The sequence below is a fragment of the Cupressus sempervirens genome, chromosome 10, assembly GCF_028749045.1.
Source record: "Cupressus sempervirens isolate cs-2001-9-10 chromosome 10, ASM2874904v1, whole genome shotgun sequence".
Classification (NCBI taxonomy): domain Eukaryota; kingdom Viridiplantae; phylum Streptophyta; class Pinopsida; order Cupressales; family Cupressaceae; genus Cupressus; species Cupressus sempervirens.
Window position 1 is genome coordinate 599178061 of NC_143127.1, and position 15429 is coordinate 599193489.

General features: G+C 41.2%; 1 protein-coding gene across 1 annotated transcript; it reads right to left on the reverse strand.

The window, feature by feature from the left end:
• Positions 1-12809: 12809 nt before the first annotated feature.
• On the reverse strand, positions 12810-13796 carry LOC149535287 (uncharacterized). The gene is made up of 2 exons (XM_089806124.1): positions 13491-13796; positions 12810-13301 (listed from the first exon to the last, which is right to left on the reverse strand). The coding sequence occupies exons 1-2, from the start codon at positions 13794-13796 to the stop codon at positions 12810-12812; spliced, it is 798 nt and encodes a 265-aa protein (XP_089662250.1).
• Positions 13797-15429: the final 1633 nt, after the last annotated feature.

A 15429-nucleotide genomic window follows, 5' to 3' on the forward strand; every position in this document is an offset into this window, starting at 1 on the left:
ATTGGGGGGGGGGGGAATAAACTTTATTGTAGTTTTTTGAAAAATGAAGTATGCTCTTCTCTTGCATCCTTGGATGATCCTGAGAATTAGAAAAGTTTTGACAAAAACATTTTTTCTCTTGGGTTTAAATCTCAAATCTAACAACCAACTTGCATATTTGGAGTTTTCAATTAGTTTTGCAGGTTCCAGCATGCCATTGATGGACTTAAGAAGCTGATCCAGCATTTGCATGTCATATTTTGGTTGTTGGGGTTGTTTTCTGATTTTTGGAGCCATTTTTTATTGTTAAAGGCGTCTGATTTACACTACAACAACATCTTCTGTACATCAGCAAGAAAAATTCTTTCTGGGTTTTGTTCGCAGCCCCGAAAAACCATCTGGGTATCTTTTAGATTTTGCATGCAAGCTGTATATTTTTCAGAATCGAGCATGCAAAGCTACAACCATAACCCTCTTCGTTGGCAGTCGTAGATTTGAATGCAGTTTTCAAATGTCTCGTTCTTGCTCATACAGACTCCGATTTTGATGATTCTTGTTATGAACTTGGCTATTTTTTTGTGCTCTATCCACTAGTGGAGTTATTTTTTGATTTTCATGCATGAATTCTTCAGAAATTACAGATTCTCAGTCGTGACTGTGCATAGTTCTCATTTTGAAAACTTCGGAGGATCATAACTTTCTCATACGACCTCGTATCGAGGCGATTCTTTTTTTGAAAGTGCATGATTTTTTGAGTAGATCGCAGTGGTGCTATTTGTTTTTTTGATTATTGTGCCCAAGTTTCACGTTTAGGATATGCTCTTCATGAGGGTTTGTAATGCATTGAAATCAAGACCACTAAGTATCTCTTTCTAGTGGTAGTTGTAAATGCACTAAAATAAAGTGCCAAATCATATTTCTTTTGGGGGGGGTTCTTTGATTGAGTAAAAAGGGGGGGGGGGCATTGTCGTGGTTGGGTTCTCTTCTTTTTAGCATTTCTTTGGCTTCCTTCATCATGGATCAAAAAAATATGCCCATCCTAACTCCATACAATTACTTTGAGCGGAAATCACGCATGATAATTCACTTAAGGAAAGTTGGATTAAATAGGATAACTATGGGACTTGAAACTGAACCTGCTAAAGATGAAGACAAGCCTAAGTGGTTTAACAAATGTGATGAGGCATATGGAACATTGTGTTTGTCTGTTTTTCCTGACTTGCTATTTCACAGTGAGTCTTTGGATACACCAAATGAAGTATGGACAAAGCTAGAAACATTATTTGGCACACAAGATTCAATGAGGGGTCATATGTTGGAAAATGAATTAATTAGTTTGAGTCTAGGCAATTTCAACACAATCCAAGATTTCTTCACCAAATTGAAATCACTAAGGCTACAGTTAAAACAATGTAGAATTGAAAAGAAAGATGAACAACTGATTCTCAGTATTCTCTCTAAGCTAAGTTCAGAATATTCTGTGTTTGTCTTTACCTTCTATGCTACTAAGGGTGCACTTGGTACTCAATTCACCATGCCATCTCTAGATGATTTTGCTGTCAATCTCACTCGAGAACAGGACAAGCTAATCCAGATGGGCACTCTTAAGTCCTCTAAGTCACATGCCTTAGCAACCAACCAAGGCACAAAAGAACAAAAAGGACAAAGTAGTAACAACAATAATAAGGATGAGAAAAAAAATAATAGTGAGGAAAAGAAGGATCATATACCAATTGCTTCAAAAGCAACTATTGATACCTCATTCTCTAAGGGCGATAAGCTTAAGAAAGAAAAGGTTAAATGTGCCTATTGTAAAAGACCCGGTCATGATGAACATAAATGTTTGAAGAAACAAATTGATCACTTGACATACATTCTTGAGAAGAATAATATTAGTGTTCCTGAGTCTATCAAACAAAGTTCTAATGAAGAGTCTAACAAGGCAAAAGAAAACAACAAGGGGAAAGGAAAGGGCAAAGCTCTTTTTGTAGTTGCTTCCTCACCATCCACTTGGGTTTTTGATTCGGGTGCTTTGCACCACATGGCTTCATCGAAGGAAGAACTTGCATCCTTGGAGCCATGTACTATGCCTTCTATTTTGATGGGTGATGACACTCCTATTGAGGTGTGTGGGAGAGGGTCTATTGATGTGGGGAATGACACATTCCATGATGTTCTTTGTGTACCCTCATTATCAACTAATCTCCTATCAATATACCAAATCACTCACACAGGCTTAGGCAAGCGGGTTGAGTTCACTCCTGATTCAGTGGAGATACGTGAGTTGCATAGTGATTTTGTAGTTGCAGTTGGGAGAGCAGATCATCAGTCACGACTCTATCTATTTTCTCACTTTGTTCCTGATCCTCCTTCATCTATTTTGCTCACTCACTCTAATGATGTGAGTAAATTATGGCATGAGCGGTTTGGCCATCTTAACTTTCGCTATTTGCATCAGCTCAACTAGCAGAGCATGGTCACAGGGTTGCCTTCAGTTCAATTCTCAGGAGGTGTTTTCCAAGGTTGCATTCTTGGTAAGCATCCTAAGGAAAAGTTTGACAAAAGTAAGGCATGGAGAGCTTCACAGATACTAGAGTTAGTTCACAGTGATTTGGCTGGTCCATCTCAACATCCTTCTTTCAGCAGGGCCTGATACATCCTCACATTCATTGATGACCTTTCTTGATATACATGGGTGTACTTTCTCAAAAAGAAGTCAGAGGTATTTGATCATTTTCAAGACTTCAAAATTTTTGTAGAAAAGCAATCTGGGAAAGCCATCAAGGTTTTGTGCACAGACAATGGTGGTGAGTATGTCAACCATCGGTTTGAAAGATTTTGCACTTCAGAGGGGATTGATTTACAGCATTCAGTTCCATACAATCCTCAGCAAAATGGTGTTGCAAAATGGAAGAATAGATCCTTGAAGGAAATGGCAAACTGTATGATTCACTCTAGATCTCTTGCACCACAGTATTGGGAAGAAGCCATTAACTGTGCTTGTTATATCCAGAACCATGTTCCTCATCGAGTCTTGAAGGGAGTTACTCCTTTTGAAGCTTGGAGCGGTCGAAAACCATCAGTTAAGCACTTTCGAGTTTTTGGCTCCCCTGCATGGGCCCACATTCCTACAGAGAAACGTAAGGCCTTGGATCCACAAAGTAGAACTTGCATATTTGTAGGTTATCTTGATGGTGTGAAGGGTTATTGGTTGCTCCACCCTACTACACATGAGTTATTCATTGAGAGGAGTGTTCAGTTTGAGGAGGAATCTTCAAGCTCACTTTCTATCACTTCTCCAACTCCTTCTACCTTGACATTAGAGTCACTTGGAATACATGACAGATCTTCTGATGAGTCAAATTCACTTGAACAGTCTTCTACCTCTACTTCTGATGCAAAAAGTGATTTAGAGAACTCACCTCCTTCCTCTTCTAGTCATCATTCAGAGGTTAATGATTCCCCTCCAGATTCTCCATCTTCTTGCCCACTTTGGGCTAGACAGACCTTGCAGTCTGTAGGTGATTGGGTTGGGGATCCATCAGACACCAGGCGAACTCGTTCACAATTCCAAGATGCTCCACATGTCTTCATTGCTACTGCCTCAGATCCACAGTCCTTTCATGAGGCTTTTGGTATTTCTAAGTGGGATACAACTATGCAGGAAGAGTATAGTTCCTTGATGAGGAACCACACTTGGGATCTTTTCCCTCTTCCTAAAGGAAGAAAACTTGTTTGATGTAAGTGGATCTATCGGACAAAATTTGTAGCAGATGGGTCAGTTGACAAACATAAGGCTTGATTGGTCACCAAAGGATTCTCCCAGGTTCCTGGGATTGACTACTCTAAGACTTTTGCGCCAGTTGCCTGAATGAATTCCATTCGAATTGTTCTTGCCATCACTGCAGCTAATCATTGGGAAGTACATCAGATGGATGTGAAGAGTACTTTTCTTCATGGTGACCTTCATGAGGAGATCTACATGGAGCAGCCACAGGGCTTCCTTCAGGATTCTTCACTTGTGTGTCATCTTCGAAAGTCTCTCTATGGCCTCAAACAGGCTCCTCGGGCCTGGTATGCCAAGATGGACTCCTTCCTTCTATCAGTTGGGTTCATTCAGTGCCATTCTGATCCTAATGTGTACAATTTGCAACAGGGTGATTCACTTCTATTTTTGGTTTTGTATGTCGATGACTTGCTGCTCATAGGAAGTTCTTCACCCACCATTAAGGCTGTCAAAGTGGCCCTTCAGGACAGTTTTTTGATGACTGACTTGGGCTTGTTGCATTACTTTCTCAGGATTGAGATCCTTCAATCTCCTTCTGGGATCACTATCACACAATCCAAGTATGCTCTAGATTTACTCTCGAGGTTTCATATGGCTGACTGTAAACTTGCTCTGACTCCCTTCCTTTCTGGAGTCAAACTTGAGGCTCAATGTTCTTCTCCACTTGTTGATGGCACTTTGTACTGCCAACTTGTTGGGAGTCTCATTTATCTGACTCATACGAGACCTGACATCTCCTATGCTGTAGGCATGGTCTCTCGATTCATGCAGGAGCCCCATGAGTTACACTGGAAAGCAGCCAAGCGGATCCTTCACTACATTCAGGGTTCTCATAGTTGTGGGATTCACTACATAGCAGGAATTGAGCTTGATTTGGTGGGCTACACAGATTCAAATTGGGCAGGTGATTCTGAGGATTACAAGTCTACTTCAGGGTATAGCTTCTCACTTGGGTTAGGTCCTATTTGTTGGTCGAGCAAAAAGCAGTCTGCTATTGCTTTGTCTTCTACTGAGGCTGAGTATTGGGGGCCTGTAAATGCTACCACTAAGGCCATTTGGATTCAACATCTTCTCATTGAGTTTGGTATCCAGATCAGACGACCATCAATCATATTTTGTGACAACCAGAGTGCCATTTAGATCTCACGGAATCCAGTTCATCATCAACGGACCAAACACATAGAGGTCCACATGCACTACATCCGGGAGCTCATCCATGGTCATGTCATTGACCTTCGCTATTGTCCGACTTTCGAGCAAGTTGCTGATATCTTCACCAAACCCTTCACTGAGAGCAAGTTCCTTCATTTGCGAGCTTTGCTGGGGGTGCGGGATGCTTCATCTTTTGGGGGGGCCTCTTTCTTTCACTCGGAGTCCTAAATTTTTTGTGGGGGGGTCTCTTTTCTCTCTCTTTTGAGAAATCTTATGTACATGGGTACCTCATCAGGCTTGACTTGTCGGGACCCATTTCTACATCCACCTAAGCTTCGCTTATGGGGGGGTGTTAGTGTAGTTTTTTATTTTTCCTATTTTGCTAGATTTTTCCTACACTTTTTAATAATCTTGCTTAGGTTAATAAAGCATGTCTTATTAGGTGAATGGTTGTGAGGTGTCACCTTCCTACATGTGAGCATCCATTAGCTATCTTGGGAAGATACTTTTCTATCTTTAGTTCGATAGATGGTTGCTCCTCATTGGTTGGTGTTGACACCTCCTCCCTCTTCCTAGCCTATATAAGCATGCTATCTAGCTTGTATTTGCATCTCTTGTTTTTGCATCCTCTTAATGCTATTTTGCTTCTAGCATTTGCATTACTCTCTTGGAGACTAACTCTATGATGCTATTTTGATTTTGTATCATTTGCATTCATAGTTTAGATATTTACTCTTTTCACTAGTTTTTTGGGTTATTAATCTTTTCAGATTCTAACAAAAACATGGATGTGGGAGATTTCAGCTCTAATTTGGAAGGTTACTCGGGTGGTAAGGGTGAATCTGGTAAGGAGGAAATGGATGAAGGTAATGAAAAAAACACTAGGTCAGATAATATGGGTGAAGAGGATGCTAATTAGAGTAAACATTCCCTAGGAGAGAGGGATGATGAAGAAGAAGAAACAGAGAAGGGAAAGGAGGAAATCTTGAATAAGGATGCTAAAAATGTGAAGGAAGACATAAGGAAAGAGAAAAATGAGTCTAGGGGTAAGGAAGATATGGGAGAGGATAAGGATGTTGGTAGAGATTCTAGGCTTTCTTTTCTACATATTGCTAAGCTAAAAGCAGACTCTTCCCTTCAAACTGACTCCTAGGTGTATAACGAATTAATGATCTTGAAAAGGAAAGTCACCACAATTAAGTAGAACCAAGAAACTAATCATGCTAAGACCACCTAGATCAAAATTTTGATTGGTAATATACCAGATAAACTAAAGGAATATGAAAAAAACCTCTGGTTATTTATCAAAGAAAGCAGAAATAAGATGGATCAGGTTACCTCCATCATTTGTGCTACTGCTACCAACTTAGAAAGAGAACTAACAAAGAAATCATATCTCCTGGTGGTCTAAGTAAATGAACCAGATAGAGCTCCACAAAAAAAGCTACTGAGGGCACGGTGGGATCTATAGTTAACACCATCCAAAGTACTGTAGAGGCTAGAAAAGAGGTGGTCCAAATGATCAAAGAATGCAATAGCAGTTCTTCTGTGTTTCTGGTTTCTGGTCTCTGTGTTGGAAGTTGTCCTAGTTTCTGGTTGATTGTCTAGGTATTTTATCTGGTTTTGTTGTTTTAAAAACTAGGTTCCAAGTCCTTGTAAAACCTGGTCTTGTATTATGGTTTTATTTTGTAGTTTTAGGTCCCTGTAAAACCTGATTTTTAGTCTTTTTAAAATTGTAGGTTTCAGGTCCTTGTAAAACCTAGTGGAACTTAATGATTTTTCTTTTGATTTCTTGTTAAGGGTTTCGAGTCCTCTTCAAAACCTATTTTTACCTTAATCTAAAACAATCCCCCCCTTTGACATGAGTATCAAAAACACTTAACTATATATAATAGATCTAATCTTCTCGAGTATAATACATTCACAACTTGGTATATACACAAAACTTCAAAAAAATTCAAAATTCTGGAATAGACTTATATACCTCAAAATTTTGTAACTCCCCCTAAGTTAATGTGCCTTTTTTGTATCCAAAATCTCTTCTCTTCTCTGAGTAGATTTGCTCTTCTTGCTGATACTCTTTATCTATCTGATATGCTCTATTTCTGCTCTTTTGTTGTTTGCTCCCCTTTTGTTTGCTCTCCCCCTTTTTAGGTTATCACATTCTTTCTCTTTGTCTCCCCCTTTCATATTGTTGGTAAACAGATTCGTTCTTTTTAATTTCTTCTGTCAATATGACTCTTGATGCCCGAACAATAAACAAAATCTGTTTGCAACAGTTGAAAAGCCATTTTCTTGTTAACTGGCTTATCTCTAAATTTGTAGGTACAACTCCCTATTGTGAATGATATTCGATGAATTATGTTTGATTCCTAAAACTAATGCGGGGTATGCTCTTAACCCGAGAGCAGGAGAGGAAACCAAGTCTCACCCAGACAAGTGAAACTCAGGCAGGAATCTAAATGTTAGGATGTTATGTATATGGCACCCACAATCTTATGGCTCCCGCAACACAATAGAATGAAATGCAAGATATGGACCGCGAATGCAATATGAGATGATTAGTTAGTGCTACTGCGTTCGGATCTTCACGATCTCATGATTTCCGACACGCAACAATGTAATATAAGATCTAATGCAGATGACTGAAATATAAGGGAATGCATATGGAGAACAAAACACTAACCGAGATATTTCCCACTACTAGCTCCAATACTCTGATCGGTTCACTAGTTCAATTAAATAGAAACAACGAAATGAAACTCTGTTCACTAAACCATTTCCATCCAATATCGAAGAAGTATCTCATACACAAATGAAAAGAAAAGGACAGTAAAGAAATGGCACAAATTCAATTGTCTCTGCAACCGGATTCACACCAAAAATTTGCCGACCTTTTATTAATCATTCAAAATCTTACATATAGGGTGAGAGAGATGACCGTTACAATGGAATTTAAATCGGCTCATCTTCTCAAGATGACAAATGGCGAGATGCCAACTTATCATATCTACACATTTACAAAATCCTAAGATTAATGGAATAGAAAACAAAAGGGGGAATTTTGAATCATTTAGGCTTCTTCCCCTATTCAGTTTTTGCCTTATATGCTTTAGCAGCCGCTATGATTGGGGTTAATTCATCATAGCTTGGTACGTGTACATTTGTGAATCTCAATAGCCACCTTGCATGTTCTTGAGTAAATTCTTTGGCTTGATTCTGCTGATTCACTGCTTCCTCAGCTACCACGTGCACGCATCCGCTAAGTGTTTGTAGTTTTGACACTCTGTTTTGGCTGCTTGAAGCTATCCCAGACAGATTGCTCAAATGCGTGGAGAAGTTGTTTTTCATCATATCAATGTCGATGAAGGACTTCCCTTGCCCACTGGTTTGTGATTCAGTGTGCAATCCTCGCATGAGCTCAAAAGCTTTCTCTTGGGCCTTCTTTACTTTATCCCCTGTTTCTCTAAGCCCTTTCTCGGCTTCCTGGATCATTTCCCGCTTGAATTGCATGCTTCTGATCCATTCATTCAATGGTTCATCTCCTTTCTTCAAAATCTTTGCTTCAATTGCATCCTTGGCTTTCATCTGGATGATCATATTCAGAAGAGAAATGGATTCTGTGCATTTCGCCTCTTCTCCCGCCAGAATATTACTATTGGCAGTAATATTGCCCTTTTCTGCTTCTAATTGGATGAGCACATTGCCGATTTGACCAATGAGGGCAATTCCATCAGTATTAAGCTTTTTGATCCACTCTTTCCCGATCTGACCGAAGTGCCTATCTTTCTGCAGCTGTGATATGAAGGCCTGCACTTCTTCTGCCGAAGGATCCTCTGTAGCGGGTAAACCGGTAATAGTTGCCAATGGGACAACTAACTGTCGGATGAATTTTCTTAGTTCTTCGATCTCAGCTTTCATCTTAATCTTTGATACCTTGAGGTTCTCCAGCTACTCCTCTATTACTTCGTTACTTGATTTCCATAGGCCCACTTTAGTGTCATGCCTGGCTTCTCCGAGATCGATGGAATGCAGAGTGAAGTCTGCTGGAGTCAAATCTTCAATTTTTCCCACTCTGTTTGGTTTCGCCACCTCCATGGTTAGGTGCCCTATTTTTGTATCATGCCCTAGTATGGATAGGGTTCTCTGCTTCTTGGCCTTCACCATCATCGATCCCGAATGAACTGCTTGAGACACTATATCTTTCGCAGGAGTGCTGTCATCTTTCCTCTTCCTCTTCTTCTCCAGGGTGTCTTCAAGCCAAGACTCTGTGCTAATTATCTTAGAGGCCGTTCCCAGAGACTCAATGGTGAACATCTTCCTCTGTACTTGAGTCACTGCAGCAGTAGTTGCAGAGAATGGGTTCCTCTGGTCTCGAGAGAGAAGTTGAGAGGAACTAGGGATCTCCTTTTCTTCTTCAGGTTCAGTGCTACTACTTTGATCATCCTTGATCTCTACAATTTGAATAGAGGAGCCAGTAGGCTTCAAGGACGGGGCACTTATGGCTGGAGTAGGGCTATGATGAGATGGTGAACTTGGGGCGAGCTGAGGAGATGGGGATGGAGTGGAAAGAGAAAAAGGGATTGGAGAAGTGGATCCATCCTTTGGCTCTTCGACCTCCTTTTCCTCTGCTGCAGCCTGAGTTCCGATGACTGGCAACGATCCACCTTGGCATGTTGGTACTATCGGAATGTTCTTCTCTGGGGGTTGATCTCCTCCTCCGACGGACTGAGCTGGTCCTTGTGCAGCTGAAGTTGTGGTACTGGGAGTAGCGCTCTGTGATGAAGCAGGGGTAGCTGTGGCTGGTGAAGCTTGAGTGGCTTTACTTCTGCTCTGACCTTTCTTAGCTGTCCATTCTACCCATTTTCCAGTCCGCTTGATGATTTTCGCCATCATAACATCGAAATCTTCCTCGACATTGAAGTATGGTTCGGAACTGACAGGCGTGTTCCGCAACTTGGTCAAATATGTATGACTATACATATTTTGGCCGTCATCTTTGATTCCTTCCACGTCTAGATTGACGCCATACATTTTTACCTGCTCCACAGTGAATCTTGCAAATGCCCGATCACGGCTCTCCAGCTCGTCTTTACAGTCCGCCCAGTAGTCTTCCATGGTAGTCACATGTTTGATCACGCTCCCAATTTGGAGCACATCTCGAGCATAACCATTGGGATCGAACATGGGCCTGACTACCTCATACTCTTCCAGCTTGAATTTGCTTTCAAACGCCTTGAGGATGTTCTTTGCATTCGGTCTGGCCTCGCAGCTATAAGCTCCGACTCTTATGGGGAATTCATACCCTTTCTTCCACATACTGGCGCTCAGCACGTTCACCTGGACGGCTTGTCTCACGATCTCTACGAGCACGATCATGTCGTCTGGGTATCTGGGCAGCTTCATTGGGAAACCATCAAATGCTGCAAGACGCAAATAAGAAAAGGATGAGAACTGGATGAAATAACAGCCAAATTGACTGATTGCCACCATCGCTTCAGGACTGAATCTCCGCTCCAGACATCCTTGAAGTTCCCTGCAAATTCTCATAGTAAAGGCGTCATTCACTCTGACATAATCTGCATAACTGTTTTGCAACTGTAAGCATGGATAAAACTCATAACTTTTAACATCTTCAGGAAATTCCTCAATTCTGGGAAGTCCTGGCCATAACTGAAGAGAAGCCAACATGTATATCAAAAAGGACGACATATAGAAAGAATTATAAAACTTAGCTGCGGCGAGAGCTCTAGCAAGATGCTCACTCACCTCATGCGCCCAATCTATATACTGAGTATCTGAGCAGATAACTTGCACTAGAAAGAAACATTGCTCCATAAAATTAAAAGCTTCTACCTCACCTTTGAGCCGATGCAACAGGACCAGGATGTCCACAATCTCTGGTTTGAGGTCAGTACTGAAGAGGGTTTTAGGGACCTTACTCTTGGCTCCTCTTGGCTTCTGAAACCAAGAGCTCATTATTTCTTTCCTCCAGATCATCTTCTTCAAGGAGAACTCCAACGTAGCTCCACCCATGGTTAGGTCAGAGAATTCTTCTCTCTCCGAAATTCTCAGACAGTTCACCACTGCTTGCCTGTCAATTGAAATCAAAACTGATTGATCAGGCAAGAGGATTTGCTTGGTGTCCGGGTTGTAGTTGTTGATGCATTCGAGAATCAACTCCGGGGCTTGAACTGCTACTGGGAAGCCATCTGCTTCCACCAATCCGCTTCCTCTGAGTCTCTCCGTGATAGGGTGGATAGGTTCCGTTTTCAATCTCCTCTGAAAGTCCTGCATGTCGTAGAAACGGAGTGAAGTGTCCGTTATGGTCGACCATGTGGACTTGATGCCACCCATGCTATCGAAACCTGCAAATCTCGCTGCCATATTGCTTGAAGGATAATAATGGATATGCGGATGAATAATAGTGATGCAACAGAAAACAAACTCAGCAAACTCGGGAATTATTGCATATACTAAGCAATTTTAACAATTCGACAGTAAAGCGGGAGTTTGAAAATCTGTTACATTCCCCTTTATAGAAAACTTCAGATTTGCCCGTTTAATTTCATAAATCGCGCCACACGAGCGAATTTATGATTGAATCCGTTGGGTTAGTGAAGGTAAGAATTTCTAATGGATTTAACCTTGTCTTTTCACTATTCCCGTTGATTTCAACGGTAACTTTCATTAATTACAGCCTTACCTCTCATTTAGCAACCCGCGGAAAAATGAAAACGGAGTACTCCTTCGGGCAAAATCCGCATATGTCAATTCTCTCTGAAATAACTGGTGAATTTGGATGATCTGATCTCAATTCCCCTCTGAAAACCATCTGCAATCAATCTGAATACTTACCATGCTTACAGTTGCGTCTTCTCATCTGATGCGGAAAATCGCCTCTGAGGGTAGAAAACCTGCAATGGAGAAGTCGATTTCTGTTTTTCCGCCACTGCCTTCTCTTTATTTAATTACTTCGTTTCAACCCTTTTCGGAAAATCTCCAAGCGGCTTCGCCAAAAGGTAGGGCCCACCGTCTTATATTATCTCTTCGGAAAGCTCCTTTTCGGAAAATCTCCAAGTAGCTTCGCCAGAAGGTGGGACCCATATGTCAACTTTCCCTTCTAATAGTGCTTTTGCGGAAATCTCACTTAGGATTTCGAAACCCGCCGAGGAGAAGCCCTTTCTTCATTTTCCGCACATCTACCTTTTGATCATTCCATTAAGTTATAATTGATTCCGGTGGTAGGATCGCGACAACATACGAAAGATTTCTTAGAAACATGAACCATTTCGCTCCAGTTGAATTCCTTTACTGTATATACTGAGATCTGCGGAAAAAGGCCTTCGGGGTGCGAAATCCGCCGAGGAGAAGCTAGAACCCAATTTCTCGCCGACTTGATTTTCTTAACTCAAAGTGGGCTATATTGAAGGCAAGTCACATGATGCAGTACAATCCGAGAATCTTCATCGAGTAAGGATCTAAACTACCCCTCCGACTTATAATAGTCAAGGAACAACCCACCCGGCTCATATGTGATACGGAGGAAGGCTACAGGTGAAAACCCGATGAAGAAGCTCCTCACCTAAGAGGGCAAAGACCTATTGACTTGACCAGACCACACAAGACTATGATCTACTCCACTTTGTAAAATTGGGACAAGGTGTAAAAGCGGGGCAACAACTGGCTCTGACTGGGGACTTGGGTAGAGTATATCCAAGCAAGGGACCTAGGATCTCTGGTTTCGCACAAGGATGGAATAAAAGGTGGCAACACAACAAAAATGAAACAAGACAAACAACAAGGAAAGGAAAAACAGCAAAGGAAAAGCTAACTAAGCAGAACTGGGAAATACTAACCTACTATAGTACAGCACAGGGATTACCTGTTTTCAATTAATAACTTGATAGAGCTTGAGGTCCTGACCATTATAGGTCAGGGGTAGTACTTCGCCATCTTCATATGCCAGTTTGAAAGAATTATTCTCAAACGCCTGTTGGATCTTGAAGGGGCCTTTCCACAGTGTGTCAAACTTTTTATGCATTCCTTTTGGAGCTCTTCTTTTGTCCCAAAGCAATACCATGTCTCCTATCATAAATTTTTGAGGCCTTGCCCTTTTATCAAAAATTTCTTTTACTCGCATCTGATGCTGTGTGATGTGATCAACAATCTCTGTTCTTTCTTCCTCCAATTTGCTCAAATACAAGATTCTCTTTTCCAGGCCATCTCTATAGATATCATCTTCGATTACTGTTCTGATTTTACTTGTAGCCAATTCTAGGGGTAAAGGCAGATTAGCTTCAGTTCCATAAACTAGCTCGAATGGGGATATGCCAATCGCCCTTTTAGGTGTTACCCTATCTGCCCAGAGTGCTTCATGAATCTTCTTGTGCCAATTTTTCTGATTATCTGAGACTAGCTTCTTAACAATGCTAATTAAGTTCTTATTGCTAGATTCAGCTTGACCATTTCCTTGAGGGAAATAGTTAGAGGAATGGCTGACTGTGATTCCATACTCAAAACAAAAACTAGTGATATCTAATGATGAAAAATAGGATGCATTATCCATCACCAGTTTGATAGGAACGCCAAACCTGACTAGAATGTTTTCTTTTATGAATTCACAGACCACCTCCGTAGTAGTTTTCTTCGTGGCTTTAGCTTCTACCCATTTGGTGAAGTAGTCCGTAGCGGTGATTATGTATTGGTGGCCAGCGCTAGATACAGGGGCAATTGGACCAATGAAATCAAGACCCCACTGTTGAAATGGACCTTCAATTATAACTGGTCTCAGTGGTAATGCAGCTAATTGAGGACGCCCAGTAAACAACTTACATTTTTCGCATCTCGCCACCCACGCGTATGCATCCTTAAACATCCCGGGCTAGTAATAACATTGCCTCAGTATTTTAAAAGCCGTAACTGAAGAAGAGAAATGTCCTCCACAGGCCTCGTCATGGAAAGTCTTTAATAGCTTCTCTTGCTGTGGTTTATCTACGCATCTCAAAAATGTACCATCAATGGCCTTTATGAATAGTTTGTCATCCCACAATACATATTTAGCAGATTTCAACCTAAGGTCTCTCCTTTGCCTTGAGTTTAGTCCTTCTGGACATTCTCCGTATGTTAGGAGATACGAGATGTTTTCAAACCACGAATCATACAGACCTACAGCGAGCACTAAATTTTTCTCGCTTAGTTCCTTGCTTTCTTCAGCGATCTTATTTTCTGCAATTGCTCTGCATAAAGCATTCCCTCTTATTAACTTGGTGGGTTTAATCTCTATATCATATTCTTGTATTTTCGCTACCCAGGCTCCTCTAGTATTACAATCTATATCTTGCTGCGTCAACACGCTCTTCACAGCTGCATCTGGTACATGAACTATAGAATGTGAGTGCAATATATAAAAATGAAAATTCTTAAGAGCTCTTACCACTGCAAAGGCGTGTTTTTCAATCTGTGAATACTTCAATTCATGATTCTTCAAAGGTATGCTCATGAAAGCGATGGGGGCTTGTATTCCTTCATCATTTTCCTGCACAAGGATGGCTGACAAGGTATGTTCTGATGCGTAGCAATAAATAATAAAGTCCCTTTTATAATTGGGATGGCACAGCATGGGAGCATTAGCAATTGCAGTCTTTATATCCTGAAAGGCTCGCTTGCCTGCTTCATTCCATTTGAAGCTCGGACTTCCCTTCATCATATCTAGTATGTGTTTGGTGGTTTCTGCGAAGTCCGGGACAAACCTTCTGAGGAAATTCACCTGACCGAAGAAAGACTTGACCCCTATTTTGTTCGCTGGCAGACTCAATCTCTGGATGGCTTCTACTCTGTCAGGATCAATTTTTATGCCTTCCTGGGACACTATATGTCCAAGCAGCTTTCCTTCGGTCACACAGAAAACTGACTTTTTTGGATTTAAGGAGATACCATGTTCTCTACATCTTTGCAGCACCTTTTTCAGATCTTCCATATGATCCTTTCTTTTCTTTGAGAATACAGTAAGATCGTCCAGGTATATGACTATAATCCTGTCCTTCATATCTGCAAAAGTTTTGCTCATACATCTTTGGAAAGTAGCTCCGGCATTGATCAACCCAAAAGGCATCCTGTGATAGGCGAAAGTACCCCAAGGAGTGGTGAAAGCCGTTTTATGTTGATCTTTCTTCTCTACTTCAACCTGGTTATACCCTGAAAAGCCATCGAGCATAGACATCATCTCTGATCCAGCAACTGTCTGTAACAAATGATCCATGTTCGGGAGAGCGAAGTTATCCTTGAGAGATGCCTGATTTAAGTTCCGAAAATCCACACAAATCCTTATCTCTCCATTCTTCTTTCTGACGGGCACTATATTAGCAATCCAGGTGGAGTGATGAATAGGGTAAATGATTCTTGCCTTTAACATTTTATCCACTTCCCTGAAAATGGCGTCCGCTACCTTCGGATTATAATTTCTTTGTTTTTGCCGGAAAGGCACTGCATCTGGTTTGAGAGGAATATGG

Bases quoted from the DNA above. Each gene is read 5' to 3' on its own strand.
- LOC149535287 (XM_089806124.1), bottom strand. From the start codon at position 13,796: ATGTTTAAGGATGCATACGCGTGGGTGGCGAGATGCGAAAAATGTAAG. The intron at 13,302-13,490 runs GTGATGGATAAT...TGGCACAAGAAG, and splicing joins TTGGCGTTCCTATCAAACTG to ATTCATGAAGCACTCTGGGC.